Raw genomic sequence first — 24,196 nt, forward strand, 5'->3', positions numbered from 1 at the left:
ATACGCAGCAAAAAAAAAGATAAATTAAAAAATAAAAATAACAATAAAACATAATTTTTAATTTTATTAATAAAAAATAATTTTTAATTGTTTAAATATATTACAAAACTTAATACATAATTTTTATAAAAAGTTATTTCACAAAAGCTATTTAAGTTATTTTAATTTAGATTTATTCTAATACTTTCATAAGATGAAAATTTACCTACTTTTGTCTACTTTTTATTTATTTTTTTTCATGTCTATATGTTTATATAAATACGATATAATATAAATATTTATAATAATACAATATATAATATAATCATTTCAATATTTCAATATTTATAATTTTTATTCATACGTACTTTTTCTATTTATATCAATGTTTATATTTATTTTATAACATTTTATTCATAATATTTGATTAAAATAAAAAAGTATTCTACAATTCGATCACGATTATCGATAATCCTCGACATTTCAAAAAAGAAAAAAAAAAGAATTTCACAAGATCGTAGAACAAAGATGTAAAACGATCGTGTACGCAGCGGAAATTTTATGAAATAGATCGTAGGTGATCCGGGATTGAATATTGCGGAATCAAGTAAACGGAAGCTCGTGAAACGATTCAGCAAGATCGCTATAGCCGAAGAATTCGAATGGAGAACGGAAATGGCAAACTCGATATACATTCGAACTACGAAACTGGTATGTTTTGCGTGACGTTGTTACTATGTCAATTGACAGTTCTTGTCGATGTTTGAGAACGAAATTGTTTGCTGAGAGATAGTATCGTGGTAATTACAGTAGCGTGGCACAGTTACACGAAATATGGAAGCATAAATTATACAGAAAATAAAATGGTTCGATAATACGCGCGTAACATTAATAATCACTTAGTTAGGAACATGATTTTTTTTTTAAATAACCTTTAATGTTGTAATTGATATGAATATATTGATATTGAAATGTAATACAGATAAGTAAAAAAAAATGATATAAAAATATGATTTCCAAATGAAAATAAGAAATGAATATTATATAATTTTTCTCTCTTTTAATTTCTTTTCTTGATTGTGAATTAATTTTAAAAAATAATTTATAATTAAAATTTATAATTAAAATTTTTATAATTAAATTTTTAAATTTCTTTTTGTCTTGTTTAATTTTTGATTATTATAAAAAATGTATTAAGGTTCACTTTATATTACTTTCCTAAATTTTTATATATCGTAATTTTATTTATCATAAGATTTATAGACAATTATTGAACAAGTAAATTAATCAAATATTTAAACAAATTTTCAAAAATTATGTAAATAATAAATATATAAATAATAAATATATAATATATAATTTTAATATTATGATTAATATTAATATAATTAATTAATATTAATATAATATTAATAATATAATTATTAATATATACACCGTTATATTATATTATATATTAATATATACAAAACCTTTACAATCAAAAAAAACCTTAAAAAATGAACATATTTTTTGTAATAAAAAAAAGTAATGATATACTAGACATACTATTAATATAAAAAAAAAATGAAACCGCGACATAATTAAATGTTCGGTTTTAACGATTAAAATATGGAAACATAAACATTTTCCCTCCCGATTATCAAATCTATTATCAAAACTTTCCATCGTGATATGATTCGCTCGTTAATGTGGATTTCCACGCGACAATGCTCACTCTTCCAGAACGATCTTTCCTCGAGTTTTCATTTCGCGATACACGCTCGTTGAAAACCGCGTACCGGTTGGATGACTCGCGGCACTTTTCAAAACAGTCAAGGCCGAGGCGCCTTTCGCTGCGGAAACTCGAAAGGAAGGCGTATTCTGGTGCGGCCGATTCAAATGTGGTGGCAAACCGCAGGTGAATCGGGGCCCACGACCAATAGACCTGCGAATCGGGTCAGCGATCTGTGTGGTTTCGATCCATAAACGATCATGGTTAATCATCCTTGTGTGTCATGTATAATATTCGGTTCGTTGAATTCCAATGATGATGTGTATCAATTTATCGTGACCCATATTTTCGTGCATGAATACTCGTCTGGTATTCGAATAACCCAGAATTTAATCAACATTATGAAATGTTCGATATTTTTATGTTCTAATGATTTAAATAACTAATAAATGCCAGTATTCTTGTAATTTTGATAATTTAACATTTCAATATTATAATTAATAGAATAAATAATGTATTAATATATTAGTACTTTAATGTTTCATAGATTATACTTCTGAAATGTTAGTCAAATTATTCAGTATTTCAGTATTTTAACATTCTAATATTTTTTAATCTCAATACATTAATATTTTGGTATTCTAATTTAATTAATTTCTTAAGAACTTTACATTTCAATGCCTATAACCTTAATATTTCAATATTTCAATATATTAATATTCATATTTCAATGTCTCAATATTTCAATATTTCAATACTTCAGTATTTCAATGTTTCAATAACAGAATTTCAAAATTACAATATTCCAAATCAATATCTTGATGCTTCAGTATTTAATTTATTACAAAAATTTATTATAAAAATATTTCTGTTTCCCAATATACATTTTTATCATACATAAATAAGAACATAAAATTCTTAATATTTCATAAATATTCCTTGTAAAAATATATTATATGATATATGCTTACATTTTATTTTATGCAATATATTCAATTTATTGGTATATTTTGTTTCGCTCCAATAATAACGATTCTTTTGTTATCAGAATTAATTAAAACCAACACGAATATAAAAATTAATTAGATATTAATTAAATATTAATTAAATTACAAATCTATCTATCTTTTGGCTGACTTATAATAATTAACCAACTGCATTCGAATCATTTCCATTCTTAGTAGCGTGTTGTGATGCAAATCGTTGTTGGGTCGAAAGATGTAAGTAGTTCTTGCGTGGCTATATCTATCTGTCTATCCGTTTGCTTGACTCTCTGACACACTGTCGGTCACGTGCGTCAGACAGGTCACGTGGCAATCATGCTTTGTGCACGGATCTTTTTTTACCGTGGTTCTCAATCATTATCACGTTTATAGTATCATTATTAACTTTATCATTTAAACAAAAATGAATGAAAATTGTAAAAATGTAAATAGGAATTTTTTTTCTATATATTTATACATAATGTGTGTATGTTTTACGGTAAATTTTTAACAAAGTATCAAAGTATTTAAACGATATTGTTAAATTTTTCGTAAAATATTAAAGTAAATCTATATTTGAATAAATGTTTCATATTATTTAATTTTTGATAGAATACTAAAGTAATTACTGTTATTAAAATATTAAATCGGTTCTATAACTTAATATTTTTTTACATCTTTGAATACTAAAATAATAAATATTTTTTGATTATTTAATCCTATAATAAAATAATTTCATATTCAAATGTTATATAATTGTATATTTGAATAATTTATATTTTCAAACTTTTAACTGATTATTTTTTAACTGATTAGAATAATTCTCTATTCAAATATTTAATATTTTTAATTTTTTTTATATAATATTAAGATAACTTTATATTTAAATATTGTATGACACGATAAATTTTTATTTTCAAATTTTTAATAGAACAATGAAACATTTTCATATTAAAATCTAAATAACACTAAAGAAAATCTATTTATTACATGAACAGAGTATAATGTCATTAAAATGGAAAGTGAAAGTGTGTGTTACATATGGGAAGAAATAGCGCCATTATAAATATATTCGGTCCTTATGAAATTATTCTAACATTTTTGTTATTCTATCTTTAAAAGGAACGCGCGTTCCAATCAAATCAAATTTAGTTTCCTGTGCTTTCTCTAATTTACAACATCAGGAAGACGCTACTCGTTTTCCACGGAAGAGACTCGAAACACTGTTTTTACAGCGATCGTATGTGAATCGCATAATCGAGGAAATGTTCGTTTCCACTTGCGATTACTCGATTTGGATGCGTGCAATTCGCACGATATCCAAGACACACTTACTTTCTGTTTTAAATAAAATCTCGATAACCGAAAACAAAGATAAATTTTAAGACTAAAATTTTAAATAAAAAAAAGTTAAAAAAAAAGTCATTTCAATAAAATAAAAAATAATATATATTTCAAATAATAAGTCGAATGACTTATGAAAATTATGAAGAGAATTATGACTTATGAAATTAATGAAGATTATGAAAAGCAGTTAATTATGATATTTATAAATACATAAATTCAAAAATTTTATTTTAAATAAATTTATTATTTGAAATAATATTATTCAAGATTTTAAATAATTAACTTTTTGTTAGTGTTTAAGTTGATTAAATTTGATTTAGTTTGATTTGATTAGATCGAGAGAAGCACTGCCGTGTTTTTCTTTAAGGTCGAAACGTGACAACGAGTCCCGCCAGGGTCGTTCTCCCCTCTAATCTCGTATCCGTTTCCAATCGATTCCACTAACTTTCAGAATTACCATACGGTGCCCGGTGTTATTTAATTTCGCGTGCAGACGGAAATGTCACTTGTAAGACAAGAAGCCCGCATTTTTAATCGCGTATGACGAGCACGCGCGCTTTTACTTTTTTATATAGATACTATTTCTTTTTTCAAAGATGGAAAAATAATTTATTGAATTGAAAATACTTGTTTAAAGAAAATTAATCTTTTGTTACAATGTTTTTGAATTTTCTTTGAATTGTGACACACCCTTTTATATAGTATTCAAATAACTTATAATCCAAATTAAATAACTTGCTTCAAAATTTAATGTGGTTTTATTATTACAGATTAGTGAATTAAGTAGTGAGAGGATTTTCAATAATGTTACTGAAAAACTGTCACAATTATATTAAAATAAATAAATGTAAAAATAAAACAGTAATCTTGATCATTGAAGAAAAACAACATGCAAATTTTGAAATTTATCGTAAATTTTATTCTGTATATTCTGAAAAATTATTAAAATTTCAAATATATATTTTTTTTGATCTTCTATTCTTAATCATTTCGAATGAAATTAAATGATATTTCTTAATTCATGCACTTATGAATTGTCTTTAAATTAAAAAGACAAGAAATTAATTAAAAATTATAACGATTAAAATATATTTTATGACTTCTTTGTAAATTATAGTTCACATTAGGAAACATTATTCTATTAATATGGTTTAATCTTAATTAACAACTTGAATTTAGATTATTTTTAAATTAAGTTGCTTAATTTTAAAATTTTATCGTATTTATATGAAAAATTAATTTAATTCTTAGATGTATGATTTTATTTGCTGTAATTTTTTTATTTTTCTGTTTTTTTTCACAATTAATTGAAATAAAGAATTATTTACTAAATAAATAGAAGAAAATAAATAGAAGAATTTAATATTCAACTTTCTAATCTATAAATTAATTATTCATTAAAAAATTAATTAAAATTAATAAGCTAATTAACATTAGTTCATTTAATTCTAGCAAATTTAAATCAAAAAATCTTTAATGAAAATTCTTTAATAAGATCTTTAATAAAAATCTTTAGTAAAAGTGAAAAATAAATGTTAATAACATACTGATAAATTTTATTATCATGGTAAGAAAATTATTATAGATGTAGATTATTCTTGAACACAATGAATTATTACGAATTATTATTATACTGATTATTGCAAAAAAAATCGTAGTAAAATTATTACTTTGAACTGTAAGGAAATTATTCCATCCATAGAAAAGTTAACATACTGATGCAAATTACACGTAAATAATCGATAAATCTTTTTTAATATTCACATATAAATATGAATTTTTACAATAATATATTTTTATAGTAACATTTTAATTATTTATTATCTATTACTGTTTGAATGTAATTTATTTTATTTTGGAGAATAATTATATTTAAAAAGAATTTTTCCTTAAAAAAATATTATTTATATATTATTAAAATACTGATTATTTATGTGATATTAAAGTACTGATAATAAATTAATATAAAAAAAATTAAGTTATTTATTATAATTTATGAATGATATGTTTTTCATTGCAAATTAGATCTTTTATCGAATTTTACAGCTATAAAAAATTAAAGTACAATGAAAAAATGTGAGAGTTTCACTAATAATACTCGCAATGATGCAAATAAATATAAAATAAAGAATAAAGAATAATATTTTATTTTCATATATGAGAAATCTTTAAACTTGACATTCTCATTTTTTTCTGTGGACATATCATTTAAAAAAAATCTATTTATAGTTAAAAATAATTAAATCACACTCTTCATTCTATCATTCACTTTATTATTCATCTTCCAATGTTTTCAATATTTAATCTATTTTTCTATATTTATTTGATAAATTATACAATCCACATTACTCGATAAATTATTAATACACATAGAACAATTCAATAAATAAATCAGATTATTAAAATCTTTCAACAAATTAAATTTACTCAATAATTCACGTTTTATCAAGGCTTATTAAACGCCAAGTTTCATAAAAAATTAGCTCAATACGTTGATTGTGATTTCCCATCACGATCGATCACGATTTATAATATATCTCGATCTTTGATGATTTGTCATCGAGAGATTCAAACGATATATAAAATGTTAAAAAAAGAAATTAAGATTCATATGGCACATATGATACACAAAATACAATATAACGAATAAAAAGCTTTAATAAACATATATCGAGAATTTAAATAAATATATAATAAATATATAATAAACTTAAAACTTATTATCTTGAGATATAATCATTTTTTATTTGTATTAGCATTATGATTACTATTAGTTTCTTGATATTTACAAAAAATGTTTAATATATTTCATTCAAATGTTAAATGTTTCATTCTTCCTTCCATTTCCATATACATATATTTTCTTTAAGAACTCTTTTATCATTAAATCATTCATTAAATCGATTTGTTAAATCATTTATAGATAAAAAATTGGCACAATTCTATTATGAAATATGCATGGAAATTGAACGAGAACATTCAAAAATAGATATTTAAATTCTGACGAAAATATCACATGCGGTATATAGAAGTCAATAATAAATAAATCATGATACTAACATAAAAAATAAATATATCTCGGAAACGGTTGAGTTTTTGATCTATGTTCATTAAAACTTTTTTATTCAATACTATATCCACTATATTCTATGTGAATATTAAATAATTTTTTTTTAATACTCTATATATGTTCTCAAGTCTGGACAAGGATGCTTAGTCCGTGCCTTGCGCGAACTGGAGTAGTGAGCAATACCGTTAAAAACAGTCCTCATGTCCGCCATTACCTTTTGCTTCTCTTCTGATTGCCTTTTTCCACCAGAGACTCCCTCCAGCAATTATCGCAAGACCAGGGTTCCATTCAGGGTATTGGATTTTATATAAAAATGTTCGTTTCTCGACAATATTGACATGAAAGACATCGAAGTTATTATTGACGAGATTAATAAAAGATGAAATTGAGAGATCAATTTTTAAGAAATTTTGAAAGAGAAAGATTTAGATGAAAATGTCAGATCACTAGAAGAGATCATTTTTATATTGTTTTGGATTTTTAGAAATATCTTTGATATTCGCTAAATATGATTTATTTATTGCGTTAAAAATAAAAATAAAATTATGAAAGATTTGTAAAATACGATTTCAAAATAATAAGAAAAAATAATAAGAATTCTATTTTTATATTTTTAAGAAAATTCAAATTGTATTCAGTTTTCTTTTTTTCTTGAAAATAATATTTATATTATAATTATCGTTTATTTGCATGTGTATTTAAAGTTGAATTTTGGAGAATTAAATGTTTTGATCGCATCATCTGAATAAAAAAATAATCAAAAAATGAATATGAAAGTAAGATAAAAATAATTTAATTTTAGTCTCATGTCAAAAAGAATGCAGATATTATCAGAAAGTGGCAACGAATAAAACTGAATAACACTAAAATTTAAATAACAAGAGATGTATGTATTTTAAATAAATATTTAAAATAGAAAATATCTCATTAAAATTGTAAAAAGTTTTATTCAATTTTTATATAATTTTCACATTTGAAATTATTCTTCTATTTTTTCATATATATTATATTCTTTTTCACAGCTTTTATTTGCATGATTTTTTTATTATATATATAATTATATATATATTATTATATATAAAGAATTAAATGAATACAATAATAGCAGATATATATAATAGATAATAGCAATTGAAAATTTAGATAAAATCGAAAATTTAAAATCTAATTTAAAAAATAATTAAATTTTGTTACCATAAAAAATTTTTTTGTTAAAAATCTATCGAATTAAATAAAATTAATATGAATATTTGTAACATTAATTTCAAGTAATAAAATTAAAAGAAGATTTAATATAAAAACCTATTTAAAATCAAATTTTCAATTTTTGATTTTATTATTTATTGATATTTAAATATCAATTTTTGAAATAAAAATGTTCCAAACTTTTATTCTCAATAAAAATATACAAATATTTTTAACAAAATTAACATTGATATTTATTAAAATAGAAATAATTATTTTCGTTATATCATTTTGATTATGTATAATTTATATTATAAATAGTTTTACAAATTGATTCTATTAATCATATGTATAATTACTTGTACTTTAAATACAATTTTTTATGTGTATTACAATTCGATCTCTTAATAAAATATCTTTATTAATAAAAACTTTATTAATAAAATGTACTAATACAATAATAAAAATTGAATATTATTATTACTTTCTTTTCTAAACATTCATAATAAAGTTTATTTCAAATATTCAAAAATATTTCATATATCTATTCTTATTTATTTTTTTATTTTCGAACGCATAATTAATAAAAATGGCAGAAAAAGTACAACATTCTCAAGATGATTTTGAAATTACAATAATAAAAATTTAATATCATTATTTTCTTTTTTAAACATTCAGAGAAATTTTTATAAAATTCCAGCAAAATGTAAAGCTATTTCAAGAATATTTCAAATTCTCATTTATTTAATTTCGAATGCATAATTAAAATGACAGAAAAAAACAGTGTTTAAAGCATCCTCGAGATGATTTTGAAATTAACAGCGCGGCGAGATGATAGCTGTTACTACACGATTGTTCCCACGATTGAACACTTTCTCTGTCGAACCTGCTCCGTACGTTGGATGTACAGGATTTCACGTTCTTTTGCGGTTTAAGCATGCAAAACAAATGCGTTCGACGATTCTCTACATCCTCACGACACGGTCTGCATTTCCGTGAACAGGAAAATCCCTATTGCACAATGAAAATAATCTTTTGTTTGCTAATGCAACCAATAAGCAATCGAAGAAATAATTTTTTCAGTAGTTTCAAAAATATATTATTTCATTATTTTCAAACATATTTAAGCTATAAATTGTTTCTAACATTTCTATGTATATGATTGTTATTTGATGAAAATAAATAAAAAAAAATTTTTTATCTTTAATTTTAAAGTTTATGATTCAATCGAATTTTTATATTATGTATTGTATATATTTTGTTCTGCGTTTTACTTATTACTTATTAAATTTATTGGTTTCTTTTGTATTGAAATGAATCTTGAAATTCATATAAACATTGATTATTATTATAGAATTGAAAAGAATCTTGATAAACACAATATAAAGTTTATTAAAAAATAGTGACGAATAGCGATAATGACAAAGCTTTAATATTGAAAAAATTAAATTGATTATCAATATTCAAAAGATTTAAAAAAAACATCAAATGAATAAAAGTCATAAATAAAGAAAAATTTATAATCATATAATATTGAATAAAATTTCCACTTTATTAAGATCTTATAAAAGAAAGTTAAGAAAAATTATAGCAGTACAACTTTGATAAATATATAGAAAGTATCGATTATTATTAATGATATTTAAATAATTATTATTCATTAAATTATTATTCATTAAAATTATAATTAATAAAAATATTATTTAAAGAAAACTTCAATTAAATAAAAATCATATATATACAAAATGTATATAATTTACGAATATAATATACTATAAAATTGTCATTCTATCAGCATCTCAAAGGAGCAGTAGAAAATCATGTTTCAAAACGTCTGAGTTAGCATTACATAAGAAAACCGGACTGACCTTTTCTAAAGCTTAACGCTTGAATTATCTCCACTGTTCACAGTGCTATTACGTCACTCAATAAGCTTTTATCGTGAAAAATAGAAAAAAAGCGACGAAAAAATTTATTGGATTGCTCTTTTGACGAAAAAAAAACTACCCTTCGAATCGCTAGTCATAATTAATGAATATATACGATGTCTCGATTGCGAAAACTTATTGAGCAAGTGATGATCATCATCTAGGATTTAACGTACACATGTTTAGACATTTTACATTCCTTAGACAGAACGTACAGTTAATTAATAACATTATAACTAGTTAAAATCAAAACTGATGTTGTAATTCGTCTATTCAACTAGATCTACAATTTCGAAAGATCAAATCGAAGAATTTTATTGGATTGCTCCTTTCTGTTTTCTGATTCATGTTTAATCGATTTTCGCAATGATATATCATCTTACTATGAGTTTTTAACAGAGAATTACAAAAATTTTGTCAATAAATCACATTTGTCAATAAGTCAAAGATTAGATTTTAATTGCATTTTGTAAGTGCAAAAGTACATCATTCAATTTAAATTTTTTCGAATAATCATTATTTATTATAAACTTTTATACAAACTAAATTCCTCAATTTTAATACAGTGAAACTTCTAACATCCGAAAATTCCATTATTCTATAGTATTTGGATATTACTATTTAAAATTTATTTTATTATTATTATATTTTGTTAATTTACTATATTATTATACTAAAATTTATTATAATTTATTATAATATTAATTTTTTAATTCTTATAATGAATTAGAAGATATAATGAAAATAATATAATGAAGATACATCTTCATTGTAAAGTATTCATTATATTTATAGCATTAAAAAAAGAATTGACATGATTGATGACATTTGAGAAATAAAAAGAATATAATTAATATTTAATACATTAAAAAATGTATATATCTTAGTATTAAGAAAAAATTTATAAATAAATAAAAGAATATTTCATTTATTATTTTATATTTTGCTTTTTCTAATTATTATTATTTTTTTGAAATATTCTAGTATAGAAAATTTTTTTAACAATAACAATCATGTCTCGTTATTATTTCAGATACCAGAAATTTCATTATAAATATTTGAAATTTTAAAATACTTCAAACTTTATCTTTAAAAATTATTTGAATTCTATTTGAATTACAAAACTTCTATTTGAATACAAAATTCTGTCTTAAGTAAAAAAATAAAGATCTTTTTTGCAATTTTAATTTAATTTCCTTACTGAAAATTTAAAATCTTATTTTTAGAATAATTTTGTATTTTATAATATATGCAGAAACTCTCATAAAATAAGTCATACAAAATTCTAGTTTAAGTAAAAGAATTTGGATAAAAAATTTTCTGTTACAATAAAATCTTTTTTATAATTCTAACTTAATTTTTTTACAAAAAATTTTCCGACTTCGCTCAATAAAAAACGTAAAAAAGCTTTCAAAGCTATTAATTATTTGTTGCTTGCACCCATTTATAACTTGTTGTCAATAATAAAAATAAAAATATAATATATCAATATATAATATCATAAAATATCAATCGAGTATATCCATTACGTCGTCTATGGATTGAATGAGAAACACATCGCCCACATCGGAAAGTGAGATCTCGCGTTTTCAATTGAAGAACGAGTCAAGTGGGTTACGTTGTCGCGTCGGCGAGATTGTTGAAACTTGCGACACGTTTTCCTCAGGGTCAACGTGTCGGTAACTTCGTCCGCGCGAAACGGACATGCATCGTGTATGCATAGTCACGTTCGATGATACCTGTCTCATGATCCACTTATTGTTCATAAAATTCGTACGAAACGTGAAAGAGGCTTAGAAATGATTCGAAGTTGGATTAAAATAGAACAGATATAAGGAAGGACGCGTTTTTATATATTTTTTGATATTATCTGTATTTACTTCAAATACTCTTTCTGGTTTTTAAATGTAATTTTTAGATAATTCTAATCCGTTTCTATGTTCGTGAAATATGAAATATGATTTTGGTGATTTTTGCAATGATAATTCAATTTTGAACTATAATGAACCAATATGAACCATATATATATGTTAATAGATACGTTAAGTTATTGAATACTTGGAAATCTCAAAAAAATTTTACTTTTTTTATTTATTTGCATTTTATAATTATATTTTCTTAATATACAATTGCGAAATTTGAAAAAAATATTTTATTTCAAAAATTGAAAAGTCTCAAATTATGGAAAAATTTTACATGTTTATTGTAATACATTTTTAAAAAAATATATAAAATATGTATTATTATTGTTAAAAAAGATAATGGAAAATTCTAATTTTTGTTATTTTTTCGAAAATTAATGTATATTAAATAACTAAATTTGAGAGGTTTAAATAAAAAAAAAGAAAACATTTAATAAAAAATTTTTTTTTATTTGGAAAATATATTTTTTTATTCAAGATTTTTTATGCAAATAATAAAATCTTGATTATCTTGAAGAAATTTTTATTTATATGAATGTAACTATAATATCTAATAAANAATATGCTTATATATATTTTATTATAAAATTATACATATCACACTAATTAATTTTATTGAAGAGTTCCAATTTATCATTTGTTTTATATAATATTTTAAATAGAAAAATTGCATTTTTAAATATACAAAAAAAAATATACAAATCATTAATACTCAGCATAATCAATAATCATCAAATTCTATATCAATTATAATTTGTGGATTATGATTATTTTTAATTGAAATTAAAATTTATTTTTATAACAGATTTCAATATTATTTATTTATTTCAATATTGTGCTTCATTGTTATTTTATTAATTTATCATTCTTTCTCGATTTTATTATTTAAAAAAAATCTTTTTCAAGATGCCTTTCATTAAAATTTATTAATTACTTTGCATTTATTTAACTTTAAACTCCCTTTCTCCTAACACTAAATTCTCAAGTTGAGACAAAGTTGCAATCTTTTTTTCAATTAATACGCTCTAATTTTATTTACCATTTTTATCGATCTCCGTTATGAAGAAGAAATATGATGAAGCGCTTATGCATTCACCTGGAACACTGAATTCCTTTCTAGAAAGATTATACATGCCTGAAAACAGAAAAAAAGAGATTCCTGGTAAATAGAATCCCCGAGGAATTTTTCTTGATTTAGCGAAAAAAATAATTCAAACGTGTATGCAATTGCAATCGCATAATCGAGAATGTAATAATCAATTACACCGATAAATTCTACATTTCAATTTTTTTATTCTTGCTCTCGCTGATATCTATTTAACATCAAAAGAAAAATATTAAAATTGATAAATAAATATTAGTCTTTAATTGAAGCATAATTGCAAAAGAAGAAATATTAAATATTTTTTAAAATATAATACTGTTTATAAAGTTGATTTATTAATATATAGTAAATATATTTAGTATTCATTTATAAAGACATTCTTTGAAGTATAATTCTTTTTTTATAATAATAAAATAATATTTATTGGTTCTTATTTATAATACTTTTTAAAAGTATCCTTTGAAACATTCTTTATTTTCAGATCATTAAAAAAATTCAGAGTTCTAATTGCTTTTTGTAAATTAATAAATTTTTTATAATTGGTTAATTTTTTAATGATAATTGAAATTAAATTTTTGTTAAGATTAAGATTAAAATATTAAAGATATCAAATACATATTATTAAATAGATAGGTTTTTATAAAAAGATTTTAAAAATATATTTGTATATTTCGTATGTTTTACATATACTCTATATGTTTCTTGATTAAATAGTAATTTCTAACTATTTCATACATTACAGAAAATATTTGTATATTCTTATTTTTCAATGAAATATTTATTTCTCGTATTTTATATTTCAGTTTTATATTATCAAATATTAATTTATATATTATCAAATATTAATTAGTCATAATATTTAATATGACATTATATTAATAGTATCATATATTAATAAATTAATTAAAATACTTAAATATAAAATATTTGGATCTAATTAATTAGATCCTGTAATGAACATATATATAAGTTTATATTATATTATAAGATATTAAAGATATTAACTTTTAAATTGATATCAATAATAAAAAAAATTAAATAGCAATATTCATGTTTCTATAAAATATCTTCTTATAATTTTTAACTTTCTTCTTCTTTAATTTAAAATTATCTTTCTTCTTCTTCTAATTTTTAACTAAGCAATTTTTACTAAAAAATTTTAAAGTTCTCTTCAAAGAAATATAATTTATTATAATTGTTATAATTTCGACATGAATATATAATTATCTTCTTCCGTTTTATTCACGAAACACGAAAATCAATGAAGGATTGTTATCAATCATTGAACAACATCGTGGCCCCTTTGGCAGCGACTGTGAAATGGCCCCCGATTGGCCTGAGGCCAGAACGTCAGAGAAAGAAGGGCAACACGGAGTCGACCAGGTGACCCAATGCACCTGGACGAGGATGACCTCGAACCATGAGAGTACGTCGATCTCGATCGGTTGACTACCAAGAAGTGGCCACCGGTTGGGTAACCGGATGTCATCTTGTTCGATCGCCATCAACTTTTGCCCGTTATCTTTTGATAAATTTTGAATTCTTGAAATTTTAAATTTCTTTTTAAAAAAAATTTTGAAAAGATTCAAATTTTGAAAAAGAATTCGAGAACTATTAAGAAAGTTAATTAAGGAAATATAAAGAGATTGTATTTATTGTACTTTTATGAGTACTTTTAGAGGTATGTATTGTAAAATATGTTGAGAATGGAAAGTATATGAAGAGTATAAAATAATCCTTTTCCTCTTTAAGAATTTATTAGAACGCTAGTTTTAAGAATTCTATTTTTAAAAAAAATTCTTTATTTTCAAAGAGTATAATAATATTCTTTTTAAATTTTTGAATGCTGTTTTTTTGAAATGAAAAATTTATTATTCTATAATAATATTCTATAATATTATTCTATAATAATACTTTTAATATTATAATTTAGTGATTTTCAAAATTACTAAATCAATTTTCTAAAAAGACTTTATTAGAATATTTTAAATTAATTAAAAATTAATTAAAAATTAAAGCAATTTTAATGGAATCGTAAAGTAAAAAGTAAAAAAATATTTAAAATTATAAACACAAAATGATTTAAACATTGATTGTAAATTAATTATAATTTTTTAAACATCTGAATTAAATTAAAATATTATTTTTTATGGAATTATTTATTCTTTTTTTATCAGATAATATTAAGATAATTTCAATTACAATTAAATAAAAGTAACAAGAAATAAAATTAAAATAAATTGCTATTATTTATATATATATTTCAGTATAACCAAAAATGTCTTAATAACATTAAAAAATTAGTAAATAGCATAATTATGCAAATTTAATCTCTTTATTCAATTTCAATCATGTTCTTTTTAGTTTGTCTAATATAACTTTCTAGAAGATCTGTAGATCATCATTATATTGATAATTTCATGAGACATTAATCAAAAGAACTCGCAGAGATTGTTAAAGATCGAATACTTGGCAATTAAAGAAGACACTGATCGATCTTGTTCAACGAATAAGTATCGTCAGTTGGTCAAGATTTCATAATCATCCACCATAATATTGAAAGATAGTTTACACGCTCTGTTTGCCGTAATATTGTGGGCACTGTAATGTTGTAATAAAAGAGTTCGAGTGTAAATGCGAATCTCTGGGAACGTTTGAAACATGAGTTTCCGTAGAATAACTGTGATCATGAACCGAGGGAAATTGATTGTTTGGTTTCAGAATAAACCCTTCCATATTAAGTTGGATTTGATATTCAAATTTTTCTCTATTTTTTTTTAATTCGAATATCAGAAATTAATTTTACTTATTTAAATATTTATTAAATGATAGGCGATTTAAAAAAATCACGGAGTTTATACGTAAGAATATTTTAAAAATAATTTTGAAAATATATTAAAAAAAAATGTAAATTCAAATGTTATTGAGACAAAAAGAAATAAGAAAATAATTTTCTATCAATCCATTAATAAAGATAATTAAAATTTATTTTGCGGTAAAAAAAAATTGTGTAAAGAAATGTAAGAAAAAGCATAATGTATGAATAAATATAGGAGTTAAAAATTTAATGCGAATAACAAATTTATTTTAAATATTTAAAATATATACATATTTATATTTTTTTTCAAAGAAAACAGTATATTAGTAATAAAAAGCCCACGCGTGTGATATTAGTTAAATATTCATTATCATTTTGTAACTTATCTTGTTCTAGAAAGTGATAATTATAATTATAATATTTTTTCTAAAAGATATTTTAAAAATATTACTATTTGAATTGTGTTAAATCGAAATACCAATACAAAAATGGAATTATTTTTGTTTTATACATTATTTATTGCAAAATAATACAAAAATCTCATATAAAAAGAGAATTAAGTGCTATCGTTTTAAAACATTTACATTTTTTTTAGTTTTTGATTATTATATATTTATTTTATATATTAAAATAAATTATATATATGTGATTCTCCTATTATTTTTATTATATTATTTTAATGGATATGATATATTACGATATATTCCTCTTAAATATAGGAATATCTTGTAATAGAATTTCTATTACATTTGAAGAAGATGTAGATATAATTATTTATTGGCAATATTAATAAATGACAAATTCTGATAAATTTTTTCTTAAATAATAATCATTAGTAGATTCTTTTGCAGCTATAAAAATAAAGTTCAAATAAAACTTAAAAAACAAATTTAAATATTCAAGTAATATATAAAAAAATATTTCGCATTATTCAAGATATATATATATATATATATATATATATATATATATATATGTCATATTTAGTTGTAAAATTATTCATATTTATTTGTAAAATAATTTTATTTTAAATTCAATTATATAAAACTATAATACTATATTAAAGTTTTTTCATGATTTTTTGATAAATTGCTATTATTTATCTAAAAAATTGAAGAAAAGATCTACAAAATGTCATATAATATATTGTTCTCCTCCTCTTTCCATAGATAAACTACTCAGAATTTTTCCAATTTTTGATATTACATAGTAAGAAATTTTTATTTTATTATATAGTTAATTTTGTTTATAATATTCATTTATTATATTTTATAAATAAAATTAATATCAGAAGAAAAATAAATAATATATATTTATATAATATAAATATATAATATATAATAATTTCTCTTGAATGCATAAAAATTATATAAAAATCAATTTTAATTTTTCAAATTATAATCAAATTATAATTTTTATTGTACTAATTAATGCAGTTAATTATTTCTTTAAAAAAATTAAGAAGTACTATTTATATCGAAAAATCTTTAATTTAAGAGATATTATAATTTATAATTCAAAAAACGAAAGACAAGAAACATGCGAAATGATAGTATGTTCATGCATTCCTTGTTATTCATATATAGTCGAAACTTTTATGAATTTCAAATTACAATATTTCCTAAACTAAAGATTTTTTCACATATATAGCTTAATAGCCTTTTTTGTAAAAAATAATCAATTGTATCGCAATAAAAATAATATAGTTTCGTTTAAAAAATTAAAATTGATCTTCATATGATGTCTGTTCATCATTATCTATAGAAAAATAATTAATTGCATAATATTAATAATATCTATTTATACTATAATATAACAATTTTTGTTTCAAACATTTTTTCGTATCATTCATATTTTTTCGATATATTTTGCTATTCATAGATAAACCGAACACACTATGTAACAAATTATTGTCGAATTATAACTATAAATATTGTCTTGGCGAACAACTTGATGATCGATTTTGCGTAAGATTCTACATAAGAGTGATTCGAATAGAGCTAAAAGGTAACGGGGAGCGAACAGGTGAGGCAGGTAGTAGGGCAGGCCGGGTCACTGAAGACGGCTATTCAAGACGAACGAAATTCTACGAAATTGGTAAACTCGTCAAATCGAGTTTAACCAATGAATGAAATACTAGTCTCCAGAAAAGAATCCGCTCGATCGGCTGCGTTCCAACGGTGTTCGATTTAATGACACTAGTTCGATCATGCAGGCATGCCATAATACGAGAAACGAATTAATTGAATTTTAGTTGAATTTTTATTTTTCATTTATTTGGCATTGTAACATTGACAATAGTATTGCAATAGAATTTCGCATCATTTGCAATCGTATTTTTATTGATTCAGAGAAATGAAAGTGAAAAAATTTAAATTGTTAACTTAGGATTGATTTTGGATTTAAGATTGGTGGTCATCATTGAAATTATTTTTCAGATAATGGATTTTTTATCTAGAACTTTAAATTATTCATAATTGTATCTTTTTTTATGTTTATCTAGTTAGGTTAGATTAAATATACTTTCTGTAACATTTTCTAATTTCTTCTTTTGAGCTTTGAGTTAAAGAAATTTGAAATGAATTTGAAATTAATTTAGAATTTAGAATTTTAATTTTGAATTTATTTTTATTTATTAACATTTATAACATTGGAAATTCTTTTTTTTTTTAGTATTTTTTAAAATCATTATTAAATAGGATTTGCTCTATTTTGAAAATAATTTTACAAATTGACAAAAATACTATTTTCCTTTCTTCCATGCGATTTTTAAAAAATTGAAGTTAAAGCATCTCAATTTTTTTCATAGCAAAATATAATATATCAATTGATAATTAAAGAATATAATTAAAAAAATTAATTTAATTTGTATTTTGAATTTAATCAATTATATACTTTTATTTAAAAAACAGAATCTTATTTGAAATATTTTTTGAATAAACAAATAATTCGGTTTTAGAGAAATAATAATACATAATTGTATTTATAGGGAATAATATAAAATAGATTACTTTATATAATAATATAATCAAATCGATCAAACTCGCGCGAAACTCAGTGCGCATAAAATAAATTTAAAAATTTAAAATCAGTGTGCACGTGGCACGAGTCGAGACGAAAGGGGAAACATTCTCGCGAGAAGAAGAAAGGAGTCGGTCAGATAACTGTACGTCGCGGCCTCTGAACGACATCTTCAGCATCGTCGAAGAAACTTCTTCTCTCATTCCCATACGTACACCTTATTCAATGTTTCTCAATTCGATCTCCGTCTTCATTCCACGCATGCAATAATCTAGACTTTGTCTCCTCGCTAGTTTACTTATTTTGCGAAGAAGAATCCGAGATCCTACTTTAAAACGATTCGTGGTACACTTTGTCGTCGTTGAATTCTGAAGAATGAAACCTGAATGGCGTTAAGCTGACATTGCATCATTATTCATGATTTATGAGATATTTATGAGATATGTAGTTTTTTGTTATGTTTCATTATAATCGGATATAAAAAATGAAAATGGAAGAAGAAGATAACATTACAAAATGATGTCATTAAAATTTTATTTATGTGATTTATGTATTTGATGATTTATGTACTTAATTATCTGACTGAAAATATTTGTTGTATGCTTTGCATATATTTTATATTTCGTATATATTTCTAGAATATTTCATGTATAGTAGCTACAAAATATTTACACATATTCTTATTTCATAATGAAATATTTTTTCATCATTTTTTTTTTTCATAATATAAAATAGTTCTATTAACTATTAAAGTATCATTAAAAATATAAAATAAATAAAATAAGTACTATTAAATGAAATAAANATGTAAATAATATATAAAAAAAATATATAAATATGTATAATTTCATATGACGTAAATAATTTATAATTTCAAAATAAGATATGTGTAAAACAATTTTTTCTATAACAGCATAAATATCAATTAACATTAATTTCAATACAAAGTAATAGAAAAACAAGTAATTTAGATATAGTATAATTTAATTATATTAGAAAAAAATAACTTTTGTGATTATTAACTTTTAACTAAGTTATAATTATTATAACTTCTGTGATAATTATTAGAATTATTAATAGAATTAATTATAGAATTAAAATATGAATTAAAATAAATGATCTATAATGATTCTATTTATTGAACAAAAATTTTATTTATTATTATTATTTGAATAATAAACTCATATCAATTAAATTTATTTACTTAAATGTAAATTATTTGAATGAAAAACACAGATTGTCAAATTTTTTAGAAAATTTTGTCAGTATATTCTTTAATTAAAAATAAGAAAAATATATTATAATAATATGTATATGTGTAATAAACATATGCTTATATAGATTTTATTTATAAATTATAATAAAAATGAAATTACAAGAAATTAATTTCTTGTTTAATATTATATAGAAATAAATTTTTTAATTTATTTTATATTATTTATTATTTATTATTTTATATATTATTAAACTAATTTATGCAAAAATAGATTTTTATAAATATATTTAAATTATATTCTATTCTGGATTTTTTGTTCTATATCATGCACATTTTATTAATTTTTGTTTATACATTTTTCAAAATTTTTATCGTAAATTATGTATAATAATTTAAGTAAATATAATGTTTCTGTAAATATATAAAATAGATAGCAGTGTTCATTCCAATATTATATAGTTATCCAATGAAAACGAATTTTTAATCATTTTGTATATTTTTATAATTTGTTAATACAATGATTATGAATTTATATATAATAATAATATAATTCTTTTTTCTTTTATTTATATAGAATACAGAATGTTTCATTTTGATTTCTTAATTTTCTCTTCTTTATTATTACTTTATTCAATTTTTATTATTAATACTTTTTAATGAAAATTGAATGTAAAGAAAAGCATATTTTATTATTAATTTATTAATTTTTAATAAATATGTTAATTCTTTCGTGAGAGAACATGTGAAAATTGAAAAATCAACTTTTTATTTAAAATGGTGTTAAATATTTTTTGTATTACAATATATTAGTATTACAATATATGTAATATACATAGTATTACAATATTTTTTATAAACACTTTATTCTTTATAAAAAAATAGTAACTCATATATGCCTAAAAATTATTAATTTATAGTATAGTAGATAGTTCAAGTAAAGTAGTTGAATTTTGTAAAATTATTATGAAAACATGAACAAATTATTATGTTTATGTATTTCTTATTATATATTCTCTCATATAATAAATTTTATAAAATTCAAATATTAAAATATTTATAGGATATTTTGTATATTTAGAAATACATATTACATCAATAAATTAGTTGAATTGTTTGCAAAGTTTAAATAAACATATTTCTATATAATATATTTTCTATATATTCTTTGCATATATATATATATATATATATATGTACTTTCATATAAAAAATGGAGTTTAACAGTAGATGAATAAAACTGATTTTTATTAGAAATATAAATAAATTTATTGAAAAATATAGAATATAGAATAAAATATATAAAATAATTATGACCTTCAATGTTTTATTTTGCAAATCATATTATGTTGTAGAGCAATTAGCATCTACGTTAGTTGTATTGCTTAGAGCTATTATGAATTATATTTATTTATGTTAATTATATTGCTTAAAGCTATTCGTTTTTATAATATGTTTTTATAATTTTTACGCATTACTATGAATTATTAAACGAGATTTTTTATTAAAGAAAATAATATTTTTCAGAATATCTTTTTATAATAATCATTCATTTCTATGTATTTGTTATATCGATATTATATCGATCTTCGAGAATATTCCTTCACCACATATTACTTCTTTTATGTGAAATGTTAAATATTCTTGATCGGTATTAAATATATAAATTTTTTGTAGAATTATATATGAACAAATTGTTTTTTTATATATAATAATAGAAAATTTTCATCATTGTTAAAAGATTAAAAAATAAAATTCTTTAGTGTCATTGAAATATTATAAAAATAATTATCATTAAAATATATATGATATATATTATAAAGGTAAATGTAGTATAATTTTTCATAATAATCATATGAATTCCCATCACTGAAATTTATATATTAAAATGATAAAAAAATATAAAAACTTTTTTTATCATTAAAACACTATTATTAAATATAAATTATTATAAAATTTCCTAAGAAAAGAATGATAGAAAAAAAAATAATCGAATTTAAAATAATATAATAACATATAATAATGATATAAAATTACATAAAAATTTTAATAATATCCACACTCTTTCATATTTAAAAAAAAATTTTAAAAGTATATAAATAATATAATATATGAATATATTGAAAATATATTTTTTTGTTTGCAGATAATGGATCGTTAACAGAAGTCAGACCAGATAGGATAGAGAGAGATCTGCAAGGTAAGTCTTCCATCCTTTGAAATTGTGACTATCTGCATTTAATTTTTACTTATTTCCTTTGGAATTCCTCTCGAATATGATTTTATTTTCTTCTTCATCAAGATAATTTAATATTTCGTTAGCTTTGTTATATCTTTCATTATAAGAATTAATATTATCATTTTCGAGTGTAATTCTATCGACAACATTTTTCTCTTTCGCTTTCTTCTCTTGTCTCCGCTGTCTGACCTTTCTCTTCTCGCAGTTAAAACCGATCGTTCTGTCTCTAAAAACCTGCATTGTGCGTGTCGACGCGAGGTGCGGCCGTGTACATAATCAGATGTTATATTTATTTTGAAATACGTATATGTTTCTTATATTTATGTTGTTTCTTTATTTTTATTTTATTTTTTATTTTATTTCTTATTCTTCGAATACTATTTTATTTTTTCTATTTTATTTGTTCGTGTCACTTTGCATTATTAATTTTCCATGGGTAAATGGGTTCGAAATTGTTGACCAATGACTTACAGTAAATACGAAGTCTCGAGAGATTTGATTAATCAATTTGATAAAAATGGAATAGGATGAATAAATTTAATACAATTTGACAATATGCAAAACGAAATGGAAAAGTAAGAATTAAATGAAGAATGAATAATGGTATGTTTATAACTGAATATATGAAGGCAATTTATTTATGGGAATCAATACGAATAAATTCATTATTGAAATTAACAATTCTAAGTTTACTTGTTAAGTTTACGATCTAAGCAATGGTGTAAAGAGTCAGTCATTTTTTTTTTTTCAAAAGAGAATTTATGATATTTAAGACCATGAATAACTTAATATACTTAATAATACTTAATATTTGAAAAGATTAAGTTTATAGTCATATATAAGATATTAATATTGTCATGAGACATGTTTGAAAGATGGATTGTAGAAGCTGAGATAAAAGTTAATATACAAAAATATCAATTGAGATATTTATCTTATTTAATAAGTTATAAACAATTCAAATTTTTACTTTATCTAATTAAATTGAATTACTTATAATTTAATAAATAAGTCTCAATTTTATACCAACTTTTATGTTTATTTCAGCTGTTAGAATCGACTATGTAAAATGTTCAATGAATATATTACAATATATTCATATGTTGCAATTACATTCAATATATTACAATTTTTTTCACCTTTCTTCTCTTTGCGCTCTGAAATTAACTTACTTATATAAGAAGAAATTGTTAATATATTTATATATAACAATAAAAAATATTAAATATTGTTACATAACTTCATATAACATTTCGTATAAAAATAATTTTAAATTAAATTAATAGCAGCAACTTTATTAAAAATTTTATAATCGCATTAAAAAAAATCATTATTATTATTATTAATATCTACAGATAGAATTTTTCATAACTTTCATATCTATTCGTCACAGATAAATAACATAAATCTTTCAAAAGATAATATTCTAATTCAAATTCAAATGTTATCGAAATATAAATATTAAATCTAGAATTTTTTTAAATTGCCCTTATAAATTTTGAATAAATTAAAAAAGTTTCCATTTCATCATAATAAGCAAAATTCTGGAACGAATTCTCAGGTCTCTCGAGCTGTAAATATTATACTACATATACATAATATATATATAATATATTCGATGATTTTTTTTAATGTCTGGGCGTCTTCTATTGTCTATATTTTCCCGCGCACG

At 21.3% G+C, this 24,196-nt stretch overlaps 1 protein-coding gene across 1 annotated transcript in view; it reads left to right on the top strand.

Annotated features, from left to right (window-relative positions):
• Positions 1 to 24,196, top strand: part of LOC122717439 (mucin-17) — a 114,410-nt gene that overhangs the window by 82,334 nt on the left and 7,880 nt on the right. The window contains exon 2 of the mRNA XM_043941493.1: positions 22,432 to 22,485. Coding sequence (XP_043797428.1) covers positions 22,432 to 22,485 — 54 coding nt within the window. The remainder of the gene's footprint in view (positions 1 to 22,431; positions 22,486 to 24,196) is intronic.

This window comes from Apis laboriosa, unplaced genomic scaffold, assembly GCF_014066325.1.
Source record: "Apis laboriosa isolate Shangri-la unplaced genomic scaffold, ASM1406632v1 scaffold50_cov145, whole genome shotgun sequence".
Lineage (NCBI taxonomy): Eukaryota > Metazoa > Arthropoda > Insecta > Hymenoptera > Apidae > Apis > Apis laboriosa.